The 13,354-nt window shown below is 33.6% G+C and overlaps 2 protein-coding genes and 1 long non-coding RNA gene across 4 annotated transcripts; 1 reads left to right on the top strand and 2 right to left on the bottom strand.

The window, feature by feature from the left end:
- Positions 1–226: 226 nt before the first annotated feature.
- LOC117159819 (protein dispatched) lies at positions 227–12,666 on the top strand. The gene is made up of 15 exons (XM_076619503.1): positions 227–933; positions 1,013–1,138; positions 1,255–1,875; positions 1,957–2,344; positions 2,433–2,634; positions 2,732–3,119; positions 3,192–3,770; positions 4,441–4,741; positions 4,808–5,108; positions 10,471–10,645; positions 10,721–10,930; positions 11,009–11,304; positions 11,393–11,642; positions 11,720–11,899; positions 11,963–12,666. Exons 1-15 carry the CDS (start codon positions 796–798, stop codon positions 12,587–12,589), a joined length of 4,782 nt encoding a protein of 1,593 aa, XP_076475618.1. The 5' UTR covers positions 227–795; the 3' UTR covers positions 12,590–12,666.
- Positions 7,935–9,725, bottom strand: LOC117159826 (uncharacterized). Of its 2 annotated transcripts, none has more exons than XM_076619501.1 (7): positions 9,266–9,725; positions 9,107–9,197; positions 8,890–9,016; positions 8,689–8,817; positions 8,544–8,621; positions 8,313–8,471; positions 7,935–8,207 (listed from the first exon to the last, which is right to left on the bottom strand). In XM_076619501.1, the coding sequence occupies exons 1-7, from the start codon at positions 9,510–9,512 to the stop codon at positions 8,034–8,036; spliced, it is 1,005 nt and encodes a 334-aa protein (XP_076475616.1). In that variant the 5' UTR covers positions 9,513–9,725; the 3' UTR covers positions 7,935–8,033. The 2 variants fall into 2 exon arrangements, with proteins under 2 accessions (XP_076475616.1, XP_076475617.1); XM_076619502.1 differs by having other exon boundaries at positions 8,313–8,429.
- Positions 12,468–13,336, bottom strand: LOC143302866 (uncharacterized). The gene is made up of 3 exons (XR_013058694.1): positions 13,063–13,336; positions 12,660–12,941; positions 12,468–12,563 (listed from the first exon to the last, which is right to left on the bottom strand). It is a non-coding gene; the product is annotated as an uncharacterized LOC143302866 (long non-coding RNA).
- Between the last annotated feature and the right edge of the window lie 18 nt (positions 13,337–13,354).

Below are 13,354 nucleotides of genomic sequence, written 5' to 3'. Positions count from 1 at the left end.
AGAAATAAGAAAATTTATTTATTGTCCCTGTAGTTTTCTAGGATAAAGTTAAATTTAAATTTTAAAAAAGCAAAGAATATTTTAATACTATATTAGCAGAATAAAATGTTTTTATTTTATACTCTAGAGAATTATACACATATATGCGTATATATGTACATATATATATCAGTATACTAGTGTATATTGTATATGTACATATACATGTGTATGTATATCTATCCACCATAGCCTACGGATCATGGTCGTTGTCTCTACGGATCATCCCATTTGTTACTGCAATGTGAACACGTGCCATTCCTTAAAGTGGGAAGTCCATGTTGCTTTTTAAATTGAACAACCATGCTTCAATGTTTTATATAAAATTACGTTTATATTTCGAAGTCCTTACATAAATAGTGGCTATAATTTCACTCTTGTAATATTTATATCTATTAGTTAGTTATAAGTCTTCAAAAAATAGACAAAATGATTATGCGAAAATATTACAAATTTAATGACGATTACAATAAAAGAAAACATAAAAATGTATGAAACTTCAAGTTATTTATAGTACATGTTCTATTCAGTGGTTCATTATTGAACTATACGCGTCAAAAACTGATTTTCGCTAGTACTATACTACAAAATATAATTTTTAATGTGAGTTTTTCCAATCTGAAAATTGTTTAAAAAATAAAACTATAACATCGTATGATTTAGACAAAGATTAAGACAATCCTGCCTTAGTAACTTGTATATTACAATAATTTATAAGAAAATATGACTTAAGTTAAAAAAGATATAATTGTCAAAATGGAAATATGGTGGATTTCTCGAGTAATAGCTCATCATCCTTATACCATTCTAATGGCAATATTTATTTTTTCTTCAACATGTGTGATTGTTCCCTTAGCTATTAAAAAGTTTCCTGACTTCTCTGATCCTCAGTTAGTAAGTATATAAAATTAAGGTAGAAATATAATATATGTATAATGTTTTTATTAATTTATACCTCATTTGTGCTGTTAAGGGTTTTGAGGCAAGAGGCACGATGTTAGCACAAAGACTTATTGCTTGGCAAAACTTATTAGAATCAAATAAGCCAAGCGGTCAATTGATCGATAATCCTTTGGAACATTATCATTATATGCAACAGGTATGTCTGTCGAGCTTTGTATGTAATATATTATTTTAACTGTGTATAAGTTGCTTAGGATATTGCACGTAAAATATAAGCCATTGGATTTACAAACTAACACTACAATATTTCAGAACTTAAACGTAAGAACAAAACCCAAAAATAAGAGAAAAGGAAAGAAAAAGTATCAAAAACAAGTAACTGATAAAGAAGAAAAAGTAAATAAAGCTGAAATTAAAGATAAATGGGAAGAACTAATAGAGCTAAAAAATAAAAATGCGAGTCAAGACTATATTGAAAATGAGAAATTTTTTTGTAATCTACCATTACCTGGTTATGCACGCGTGGTTATTGGTAGAAAGTCTGAAGATTCAAACTTATGGTCAATGGAAGGTGTACTAGCGCAATGCTATATTGATGCAGAACTTAGATCAAACCCACACTTTCCTTCTTTATGTCAAACACAAATAGGACATAATAATATAGGACAAAAGTGTTGCAGAAGTTGGTCACCGGCAAATTACGTTGCACTTCTGTCTAATCGAAGTTCTTGCCTGGGTGTAACAGAAAACGATCTTAGCCGTGTAGAAACTCTTTTGAAACAATGTGTTTATTATTATAAAAATGGTCGTCTAACATCAAATTGTGAAGAAGACTTAAATTGTCAGAAACATGTTCCAAGTGAATGCTATACGCACAATGCAGCCTATCACTTGTTGCATTACTTATTAGATATTGATTTTATTTCAGATCATGTAAGAGAAAACTTTTATATCATAGAAATTATTATGAAGAATAGAACAATTGTCAATAAAATGTTTCATATTTTGTTCTAGAGACAAGATCCTCAAAATAAACAAAACTCAACGTTGAAGTATGCAATGTTATTTTTACCGATTGCTACAAGCTCAGCAACTTTAGACTTTTATAAAGGACTTGGCGATAATGATCTATCCTATGGAAAATTTTGCGTGAAGGGCATGCAATTGGGTTTAAAAAGTACATTGTTTAACCAATTGTTAGTGTCAGATTCTATCTTACTGCTTGTTGGTTTCGCCTTTGTAACAGTTTGCATATGGGCATATACTGGTTCTTTTCTATTAACTGTCACAACCATTATTGCTGTAATTTTTAGTCTTGGCATTTCATATGCATTTTACACTTTAATTTTACATATCAAGTTTTTCCCATTCATGAATCTCTTGGCAATCGTCGTTGTTGTAGGTGAGAAACTAAAGAATATATGAAAATTGTTAAATTTACGATTTTTAGTAATAAAAGTTATTTAGCATACAATTTTATTTTTTTAAAGGAATAGGAGCAGATGATGCATTTATATATTGTAAAATTTGGGAGAAAGAAAAAGAAAAAAAGATATCAAATAATGGATTGGTCAGACTGGTGCAAGAAACAATGAAACATGCTGTTCCATCTATGTTTGTTACATCTTTAACTACTGCAGTAGCATTTTTTGCATCAGTTGTTAGTAACGTTACCGCTATAAATTGCTTTAGGTATGTGAAATAATTATTTAACTAATATTAAAATATTAAGGAAAGATAATATAAAAATAATAAAGGAATATGAACTTTACTAATCCCATAAATACAGTCTATTTTCAGGAATGACTGTTATTGCAAACTTCTTCTTAATGATTACTTGGCTGCCGGCATGTGTCGTTGTGTCGGAACGATTCAAACTAGGCGTTTTATCTCCTGCAAATTTTATAACACGAAAAATTATTCGACCTTTACGATTATTTGGAGATAAAATGACGATAGGTTTTAATACTATCCTTACAAGGGTAGTTATAAATTTTCGATGGTGCTGGTCGTTAAGTTTAGGTATTATAGCAATAGCATGTTGCATCATTGTTTTTCAATACCCTGGCTTACAGTTGCCGGATACTGCTGATTTCCAATTATTTGATAGTTCTCATCCATTTGAAAAATATGATTTAGTATATTCGCGAAAATTTTGGTTTGAAAAACATGGGATGGTATGTACAGAAAATTACAAAGTTTCTTTTAATGTATCTCTCACAAAAATTTTGAATAATTAATAATTGCAGATTGATAATGAAGATGTGTTACCATTAAGATTTGTATGGGGTATTAAACCAGTTGATAATGGCAATTATTTAGATCCTAGTTTAATTGGTACGCCGGAATGGGATGAATCTTTTGATGTATCTCATCCAGAATCACAAGTATGGCTTGAAAAATTTTGCCGCGATTTACGAGCTCAACCTTTCTATCGCGATACATTAGGACCTTTATTACCCAACTGTTTTATTGAATCGTTACATCATTGGATGCAAAGACGTTGCGAAGATCCCATTGATTCACATATTAATTATACACCGTGTTGTAAAAAAAGTGAATTTCCATATAATGCTAGCACTTTACAACGATGTGCGGTTGAAGCAAATGCAAAATTATATAGCACTCCATCGTATTTGTGGGTTCGTAATGGTGTTTCTGCTGGTTTAAAATTTTTGAATGAACCAAATCTTAAACAATTACAAGTATCAAATGAAACAAATTCTATAATAATGCCAACGCCTAAAATTAAAGCTCTAGTCGTCGAGTATGACAGCATATATAATTATAGCCTTTCATTTGCAAATATGGATCAGTTTTTTCATCAGGTAAAATAAAATCGTATTTCATAAGTATGTATATATATATATATATATATATATGTCGAGTCATGATCCGAGTCACGATCCGAGTCCGGGCTCGAGTCGCTATCGCGGCGAGGGCTTGGGGTAGGTAATGATTCGTCACTGAAGTTATCCATCTTCGTACAGCACGGAAGTGCCTTTGTGCTGTGTAAGTGCCTCAACATTTGGTATTCATTGTCGGAAGGAACCGTTGGCATGTTTTACTGTCAGGTATTTACTGTCAGGTACCTCTATGGGTATTTCCTTTAATGAGGGTCATAACATCACTCCACACCTTTGTTAGACGAAGCGCTCGTCCCGTTGACCGCGGCTACGTTGGACGACAGACTGTCGCCCCGAGCCAAAGCTCACTGTCACTAATCCCGGACAATTACAATCGGCTTGGGTGACTACGGTTGTTTAATTACAGCTATAGTAGACTAGCTTAGACTAGTATACTAGATAGACTAGTGGTCTAGATTACAATGTCGGGGGGTTATCCTGAAGTTCCAATGGGCGGCTCCGACGTCCTTTCGTCTCCGACATATATATATATATATATATATATATTTGTTTTTTAATATTTCATATTTTTGGAAGCAATCATAATGCTTAGTTATTGATAAAACATTAATAAAAATTATATTTTTTACAGGTTGAAACATGGATGCAAAATCAGTTAAAAAAAGCTCCGTTAGGAATGCGCGGTGGTTGGTTCGTTAGTAGATTAGAATTTTATGAATTACAGAGAACATTGTACGAAGGAACGCTTTGGGCAATGGGCGTTTCATTGGTTCTAGCTCTCATAGTGTTAGCTTTAGTAACATTTAATCCTCTTATCAGTTTGTATGCAATTGTAACAATTGGAGCAGCAATTGTAGTAACAATTGCTGGTTTGATTCTTCTTGGTTGGAAATTAAATGTCCTAGAAAGTGTCGCAATATCTACAGCAATAGGTATTTTTTAATAATAGGTAATTTTAATCTTCATAATGTACATAACTGAACATATATTATTTTTAGGTTTGACTGTAGATTTTAGTTTACATTATGTAGTAAGTTACAGAGCATGTACTTCTAAAGAGAAAGAAGATAAAGTAAAAACGGCTCTTGCACAGATGGCTGGTCCAACTTTAATGGCTTCTCTCACAAGCGGTGCGGCTGGTGTTCTTATGTTACCTTCGTGTGTATTAGCATATATACAAATTGGAATCTTTTTGTTCCTTGTAATGAGTATAAGTTGGATATATGCTACATTTTTTTTATGTTCGGTATTAGCTGTAATAGGTCCATCGTCTCAGTTTGCTCAGTTTCAACATCCCAGGTAAATAACGCGTAGTTGTAATTCGCAAGTAATTTCGCAAGTATCAGTTTAAAATGTTTATATAATTTAACATTTCAAATTCATGCAGATTAAATCTATTATGGAAATATCTTCGCAAGAACAAGTCTGGAGATGTGCCTGAATCAAGTACAGATAATAGTGGAGCCAGAAGAAAGATTAAAGGAAGAGGAATGTGGTCAGAATCTACTTTAAGTACATCTAGTACAGTATGTCAATTCCACTGTAATGAAATAGAAACTTTCACAAGACCACCGCCATCACCATCGCTACCTCCATCACCATCATCAGCATTACTTCAGTAAGATGAAGATTAAGTGATAAGATGGGCATATTTTAGACAAAAGGGGAAAAAATAATTATGATATGATGTATACACTTCCGGATTTTAAACCGATGAATTTACTTGTTCATGTATAACTTATGTCCTATATAATCTATGATAATGTGTGTGACTAATGTGTCATTGGCTGTGTTCAAAATAGTTTTAGGATAATTATTTGTATATTTGCCTATCATTAACATTCAGTGGGCTTCCTATCAGTTACGCAAGAATATGCATATTGTATACATTGTGATACGAGTCAGGCTTTATGTGCCAAATATATCGCAGACTGTTTTATATTTTACGATCTATTTTAGTTTCGGTTTCTAAACAATTTTGAAATTGCTCTATATTCATAGATGTAGCTTTAATGTAATTGTTACGTCCGGTGACACTTTGCGTACCGCAATAATCCTAGGATTATTCCTTGCGGTCCGACTAATTCTATCGACCGCCCCGATCGAGGGATAGATTCTGGACTACGCAGAGTCACCGGACGTAACAGTAACTGATGATACCGATAGATTATTGTACTGTTAGACTTGCATTTACATATCTATGAATGCATTTAAACTTTAACTTTTTTATTAAAACTTTTCTATTACTCGTTTATATTTAATTTGACATAGATATAGATATCTTTTACATTTGAGTATTAATAGGTTTAGTTACCTTTTTTGATAACATTAAATTTATATATTACAAAATAATTTTTTAAAATAAATAGACTTTAATTCTACGAATAATTTAATATGTTAATTATTATACCAGTTTAAGGGAAAGAAATAAAAAAATGTTATTTCCGATATAGGTTTGTAAAATTCATAACAAAGTTTACATATAGAGACTGTTTAGTTTTCGAATAAAATATTACAATAAATTTAATGGAATGAATGAATTTATTACATATTAAAAAATAACGAGGTATCGATTCAGCTGTTTTACTGAATAATGCTTTCAACCTCATAAAAAGATGCGTATGTCTGCAATTAAATTTAAGAAAAAGTAACGAAATGTGGTATAGATATCACACATGATTTTGTTTCAAAATTATCTATATTTATAAACTGTATAAAGTATATACTAAAAAAAAAAAAAAAAGAAAAAAAAGACTGACGGGTTTTTATGATTTTTATCAGTAGATATTATTGAATATATAAGACAACATTTAAAACAACTTTTCTTTTCAGAAGCATTTATCTAGAAATATCCTTTGAGCTGTCATGTAGTACAGTTAGTACTACGTATAGCAGCAATATTTAATATTAAATGAATATTTATTATGTTTTTCGATAGCTTGATTAATTATTTTTATTAAGTTTGTAATATTGCAAATTATTGCATTTAACAGAAAATGAAGTTCATCACCTTATACACATTTCGTTATTTTAAAAAGGAAGCTACGAATTGACAGTTTATGTAGTGCAACATCATGCCTTCGAAAACATAAGAATTTATGCTCTTAAAAAACATTCATTTTTGTAATTACTGTATATGTGTTTATCAATTATTTAAATATTTGTAACTATCGTATGTTAGAAATATATATCGATATTAATCTAGAATGCACACTGGCAATCTTTCATCATATATCTACAATAAATATATATATATATATATATATATATATATATATATATATACTATATGGATATCTATGTTACAATATATTAGAGCGAGCTTGTTATGTATGTTAAATATTTCATGTTAATATTTATCCAGCATAAGCTGTGGTAAATATAAATTATAAAAAATTACATCTAAGTTTCACTATATCATATCTACATCTACAAAAACTTTTTTCTAGTATTTTAACTAACAATTATTTAGCATTTACAAGTATATTCCGAATAATTGTTATGTTTTATAAGAAATGTGTCGGACCGTTCGCGGAGAGACGCGATCGCGAGGAAGCGCGCCAACGAGAGTCGTAAATTTCCGTTACGATTATACGATCGACGCCACGAAATGATCGATCCCCTATTTCGTTTAGGTCAATAGAGGTGACTAGCGACGTTGACCGAGTTAAAAATGTAAAGCCAGTGAAAAAATGTTGACTGATCTGATGATGAGAAACCAGAGAAGTTCGGTGACGATGCTGTCGCAGAGGAGAACTCTTGTTGGGTGGTGATCGCCTCACCACTGGTCGCTTGCGGGTGGAAATCTATTATGGGAAAACGTTTCCCCCTTTTTACCTGATGAGGCAATAACCATGAGGAAATGCTTTGTTATACTACAGTTTCTTAGGATTATTACGGTCCGAGGGATGGAATTCAGCCCGTATTCAGGGACCTAACAAATGTTACTTTGAGAAATTAGAGATACAGATCTAAGAAAATTGCCTTTACTGACAAAATTTATAGAGTCAAAATGTATATGAATGTGCTACTATATTACTAGGTGTAATATCAAGTATTATTAATTTACATCATTATATAAATATATTTATTTGGAAAGAAGGGAGTAAAAAGAAAAATATCTAATTCAAACGTAATTACTAATGTACTGATACGAATGAGATACAGAATCTTTTACAATGTGCCATACTATTCCCGAGATATATATATATATATTTTAAATATTTATATGCGGCGACGACGTTTCAATACTATCGGACTTACAGGATCGGTTAAAGGTCGTTTTTTAATTTGCGGCAAACCAATCTTATATTTGTGAATTGGTTGAGCTTTATGAACCATTTGTCTTCTTAGTAATGCAATTTCTTCCTCCTCTTGCTTTTTCTTAGCAGCAATTGCCTATTATATATATATGTATATATATATATATATTTCTTAGGATATATATACTATAATATTGAAAACAGAATATTATTTAATTACAAAATTACAGAATATTATTACCATTTGTATCATTTGCTCTTTTTGTTTGTTCTTCTCCTGCATATTTTCGTCAAAGCGTTTTCTTTCTTGCGCTCGAGTCGCTGTACGTAAAGGTGGAGATTTTGGTGGTGGTAATTTCTGTTTTGACAAATATGGTACAAATGGTGGTTTCTTCCACAGCTGGTTTATTTTAAAAGCAGAAAAATATATTTATTATTTGTTAGTGCGAAGTTTGATGTTGTTTATACTTACGTCGGTACTCCTCTTCGTTTTCTTATTGCAATTATTTGATTTTTCTACCCCCTTCGCTTTGTTCTCATCTTTCAATATCTAAGAATAATACAAAAGTATATATCCTTTTAATAGCCTGTAAGATTAAAGGGTGTGATTTTCATACCTTTTTAATATTTTCTTCTTTTCCCTCTTGCGTATTCTTTTTTTGCAAATTAAAAGTGAAGGGGTATACGACCCCGATTCTCTGCATCATTCTTGTTTTATTACATGCTTTGACGTTAGCTTTAGGCTCCTAAAATGTTAACCTCGATCTTTTACAGATCAATCATAATAATGACAATATCAGCTATGTAAATTGACATACCAGTTTGCCAGCATTATGAACCACATAGTTTTCTTTCTCTTTTTGCCCCTGAGAATCGTCACGATTTACGTATGTTCTTTCATGATTATCAAATGTTATATCGGATAAATAGAAATTGCTTAGAGATCTGAAAGATATTAAGTGACATTTTTTATTATCAGATGAGAAGAAAATAACTTAAATCTGATTGAAAGAAATTCACAATTGTAACCCTTACGCAGTCAACGTTTCATCGTCTACTACCATATTCGGATGTTTTGTGTTTGTATGACCCTGATTTGGCGTGCTTGTAGTTACAATTGCTTTGTCTGAAAATAATAAAGAGGAATGGACACCAGGATTCAAGAATTGTCCGATCTTTATAATTTTTATTTACTGAAAAACGAATCTCCTATATCCGATGGATTAAAAAAATCCACAAATTGCGGAGATTCAATCTCGTCCCAATTGTGATCCTTTCTCGAATCTCTATATTTTCTCCAACAATGTCCAGATCGATGGTTCGAATTGGTGTCATCAGTTTTCGGTTTTACGTTCTCCTGCCAAAATATCCAGAATGGTATTTTCGAATCATTCTTTGTGGCTCCTACCGGTGTTAATGTTTGTTCGAATGTTGCGTCCATTATTATCGAGTATGCCCGTATTATTCTTAATTCTAAGAGAAACCGTTACAAAATGAACTTTGTCAATAAGGGTCAACGATTATCGGTTTCGAAAATTCGATGTAAATGCTTCACTACCCGGCGAAGAATTCATTGAAAACATGCTTCATCTCGAAATCCGCTTTATATATACAAACTATATAAAGGTCAAATTGGATTTAATCTTCGAAGGGAAGGAAACACGCGACAATAACAATGCTTTAAATAGAATCTACCTGAAAACATAGAATAGGAACGTTACCTGAAAACATAAAGTAAGAAACTGAATTTTACGATCGACTCATCGATCTAATCTATCATAAAGATAATCTAGCTTTATCTTATATTGATACCTTGTATTGATTAAAATTCTACGATATCTGTTATATAAATTACTTCTCATTCGTTACGATGTAATATTAAATGAGACGAGTTGCGCGCGATCATTGATATTCTGTGCACGTGAACATTTCTATGGATACAAATGTTCACAACAAAGCGCGATTCATTGGTATTGTTTCATTGTTTAGCGAGTTTTCTAAACAGACTTTCCGATATGATCGATCTCTCCTCCATTCGAAAATTACAATTGCCACGGTGTTCATTTAGATTAATTCGAAGAAAGAATTCTTTCAGCTCAAGAAGACTCATCGGCGTATTAATAACGACATGACGATCTATCTATTATACGCTGCGCTATACTGCTACTGTACATAGAATGCGTATGGGTAAACGTTTAGACAGACCTACTAATAATGCATTTTGATTGAAGATAACGGTTTGTCGTAAACATTAAAAAAAAGAAAGGATTCTCGAACATGCACGGTTTACGGTAAGAAAAAATGATTCTCTCTTTCAATCCTTTCTATTCAACGTTAACTTAATCGCGATTAAACGTGATAGGTACATTCGTCTTTTTATTATTTCGTGCAATTTTTAGAGCTGGACATAACATTGGTGATCTTGGTACCAGTCGATGGTTGGAAGCGCTTTGGGAACCAGCAACCCGATTATACACTTTACCAAATGCGCTCGATATGCTAGATGTAAACGGCGATGGAGACGCTAGACTCGTCTGCGTCGATCTGGGGACCCTCGGTGTCAATTCGCCTAAAGTAATGAAACAGAATTTTCAAAGCTAAACAAATGTCGGAATTACGTTCCTCGATGTTCTAATATTTTATCTTTAGATAAGAGTTTATAAAGGAGGTGACCAGATAACAGAACACAACATGATAGATCCACCCTGTGGAGTGGTTGGATTTTACACAGAAAATGGAGAACCTCGATCGTCCGTACTGGCAGTGGGTGTTGGTTCTAGCGTCTACATCTTCAAAAACATGAGACCGTATTTTAAGTACTGTTTGCCACACATTGACGTACACCCGAAGGAACGGGAGGTACAGGCAATTCTCTGATTTCTTAGTGACCAATTGCGTCTCTGATTTTCAAAGTTGAAACAATAAATTTATTCGTAGATTTGGCATAAGGCTGGAATGGACGAGGAATTGAACGTGTTAACACTGGCCGACGAACTGGATTTATTGTTAAAGGAACTCGGAGCGGGATTTATCTCACCGCGAACGCTAAAATTCCTATCCATGGATCCGAATTTGAGGTCTAGCTTCGCGGAACAATACAGAAGAGTTCCACTGATTAAAAGTAATGCTTTGACCGCGATTTCTGTGATTCGAAGAGACTCATGGAACGATCCAGCGAGTAGTTGTCTCGTGCTGGGCACGGAATTCGGAGAAGTACTTATTTTGGATCCTCGGTACCACTTCCCTTTAAAAACGATTCTTATACGAATAATGAAAAATTATAAAATTAAACGCTCCTCGCTCGCCATTCTTTCGTTGTAGAACATTTTCTGTTATGGATAAACATTTGTTGGAATGGCCGCCGGTCGCTTTCGCGTGTACAGGTTTATGGACCGGCGATGGGAGTGTAGTAATTGTTGGAAGAGATGGTAAGATAGGCGCGATAAGAAGAGGAAGACCCGTGAAACTTTGGGAAAAATTAGCATCGCCGGCTGTAGCCATTTCAGCCCTTAATAACGGAAGCGTCGCGGTTACCATCATGGATAGCACTTTGATCGGCTTCTCTAGGAAGGTACGTAGAATATTTTTACTTCAGCCATGTATATCTTTACTCGAATCGTTACAAATAATAATAAATTATTGATACAGGGAATTAAAATTTGGCATGTTCGTGTTCCGGGTGCGATTTTGGATTCGGTGAGTTTACCAGTTCCGCAAATTGGCCTTTCTTTGCTCGCTGTGAGTACCGCTGGTTACGGCATCCGCGTGTACGACGGGAAACATCACGTGGACACGTTAAAAATCATGGAACCAGTTTCTGCGATGAAGGTAATTTACGAATAATTATTATTCCAAGTTGAATACTAATAAGATAGGAATATTTGGAAACAGTACGGTAAAATGGGCCAAGAAGAACGAACGATGGCGATGGTCACCGTGGGAGGTGGACTGTGTGTAAAAATTCTAAAACGGACTGCGGACTTCAATATTCACAACGCGATATCCAATTTACCGTCAACCGATAGCACCAAATTTTTAGTACCGAAGAAAACGCGATTGTTCGTTGAGCAAACGATACGAGAAAGGTCAGAAGCGAAGAAGATTCATTCTACTTTTCAGCAAGGTCTTCTTCGACTGAGATTGATGGTAGCCAAAAAATTAGTCGAATGTTTGAACGATAGTCAAGTCGCGGGACCACATCTGCTTACCATGGAAGCTACCGTTTTGGGATTGGGACCCAATTATCAGATTCGTATTTTATTGACGAACATATCCGACCAATTGTCCGATACGGACCTGTACATCGTTTGCAGAAGCGAAAACACGGAAGTGAAACCACGAGTGATGGACGTACCTTTGTTACCGAACGCCATTTCCATTCCTATGATGATCAATGCGATTTTGAAGAGTAACATTTCCGGAAGGATAGAGATTTTGTTGTGTAAGAAATCGAAGACGAAACCAGTAACTGTGACCACGGTAGTTTTACCTGCTGCCGAAGAAGATATCGAAGTTTAATCTTCTAGAAAGTAGAAGTCTATGAAAAGATATTTTTTATGTGCTTTGTATAAAAATGTTCATATATTACGTTGTAGTATTATAATATATCGTTGTGTAAATATTGATTGGGAAATGTTGAAGAAAACTTTGTAACTGTATTATAAAAAGCCAAGAAAATGTTGCGCTAAGGATATTTCCTTCATTTTCTTTCTATCCTCTTGTTATCGTAATTATATTTTTGTCCATCTCATTTTTGTATTTTATATGTTGTTATTCCTTTCATTACATATTTCATCTGTGCTAAGATGAATACAATGTTTCTTCGAAATGTTTAAAATATCGTGGTGTTGGTGAGTCATCGGTGCATTACCTGTGCAAACATAATTAGTCGGACCGTAATAATCCTAAGGAACTGTCATAAACCTCAGCTTTTCTATTTTACAATTAAGGCCGTTAATTCAGTCATCTATTTGACTTATATCTATACGTACCGTGCGTAACTATCTTGTCTACAAGTTGTTGGAATACAGTGCATTGTAATCTGTTATTCTCAGTGTTATGATCAATTCAACCACCTCTATTATCCTAATCGAAATAAGGGATCGATCATTTCGTGGCGTCGATTCTATAATCGTAACGGGAATTTACGATTCTCTTTGGCGCGCTTCCTCGCGATCGCCAACGATCTCTTCGCCAACGATCCAACACATGGTATTTCCGTTAGACCGCCACAAAGGTCACTATCGCTCTGTTGCGCCAGCGCAGCTCCGCGTTCGTCGTCTC

This window comes from Bombus vancouverensis, chromosome 6 (genome assembly GCF_051014615.1).
Source record: "Bombus vancouverensis nearcticus chromosome 6, iyBomVanc1_principal, whole genome shotgun sequence".
In the NCBI taxonomy this organism is placed as follows: Eukaryota; Metazoa; Arthropoda; class Insecta; order Hymenoptera; family Apidae; genus Bombus; species Bombus vancouverensis.
The sequence above is the reverse complement of the archived record's forward strand: the minus strand, read 5'-3'. Positions and strand labels throughout refer to the sequence as shown.

Coding starts and splice junctions, on each gene's coding strand:
- LOC117159819 (XM_076619503.1), top strand. CDS start 796: ATGGAAATATGGTGGATTTCTCGAGTAATAGCTCATCATCCTTATACC. Junction 2,345..2,432: donor GGCAATCGTCGTTGTTGTAG/GTGAGAAACTAA, acceptor ATTTTTTTAAAG/GAATAGGAGCAGATGATGCA. Junction 10,646..10,720: donor TCGGTGTCAATTCGCCTAAA/GTAATGAAACAG, acceptor TTTTATCTTTAG/ATAAGAGTTTATAAAGGAGG.
- LOC117159826 (XM_076619501.1), bottom strand. CDS start 9,512: ATGGACGCAACATTCGAACAAACATTAACACCGGTAGGAGCCACAAAG. Junction 9,017..9,106: donor GACGATGAAACGTTGACTGC/GTAAGGGTTACA, acceptor AATATCTTTCAG/ATCTCTAAGCAATTTCTATT. Junction 8,622..8,688: donor AAGAAGAAAATATTAAAAAG/GTATGAAAATCA, acceptor TATTATTCTTAG/ATATTGAAAGATGAGAACAA.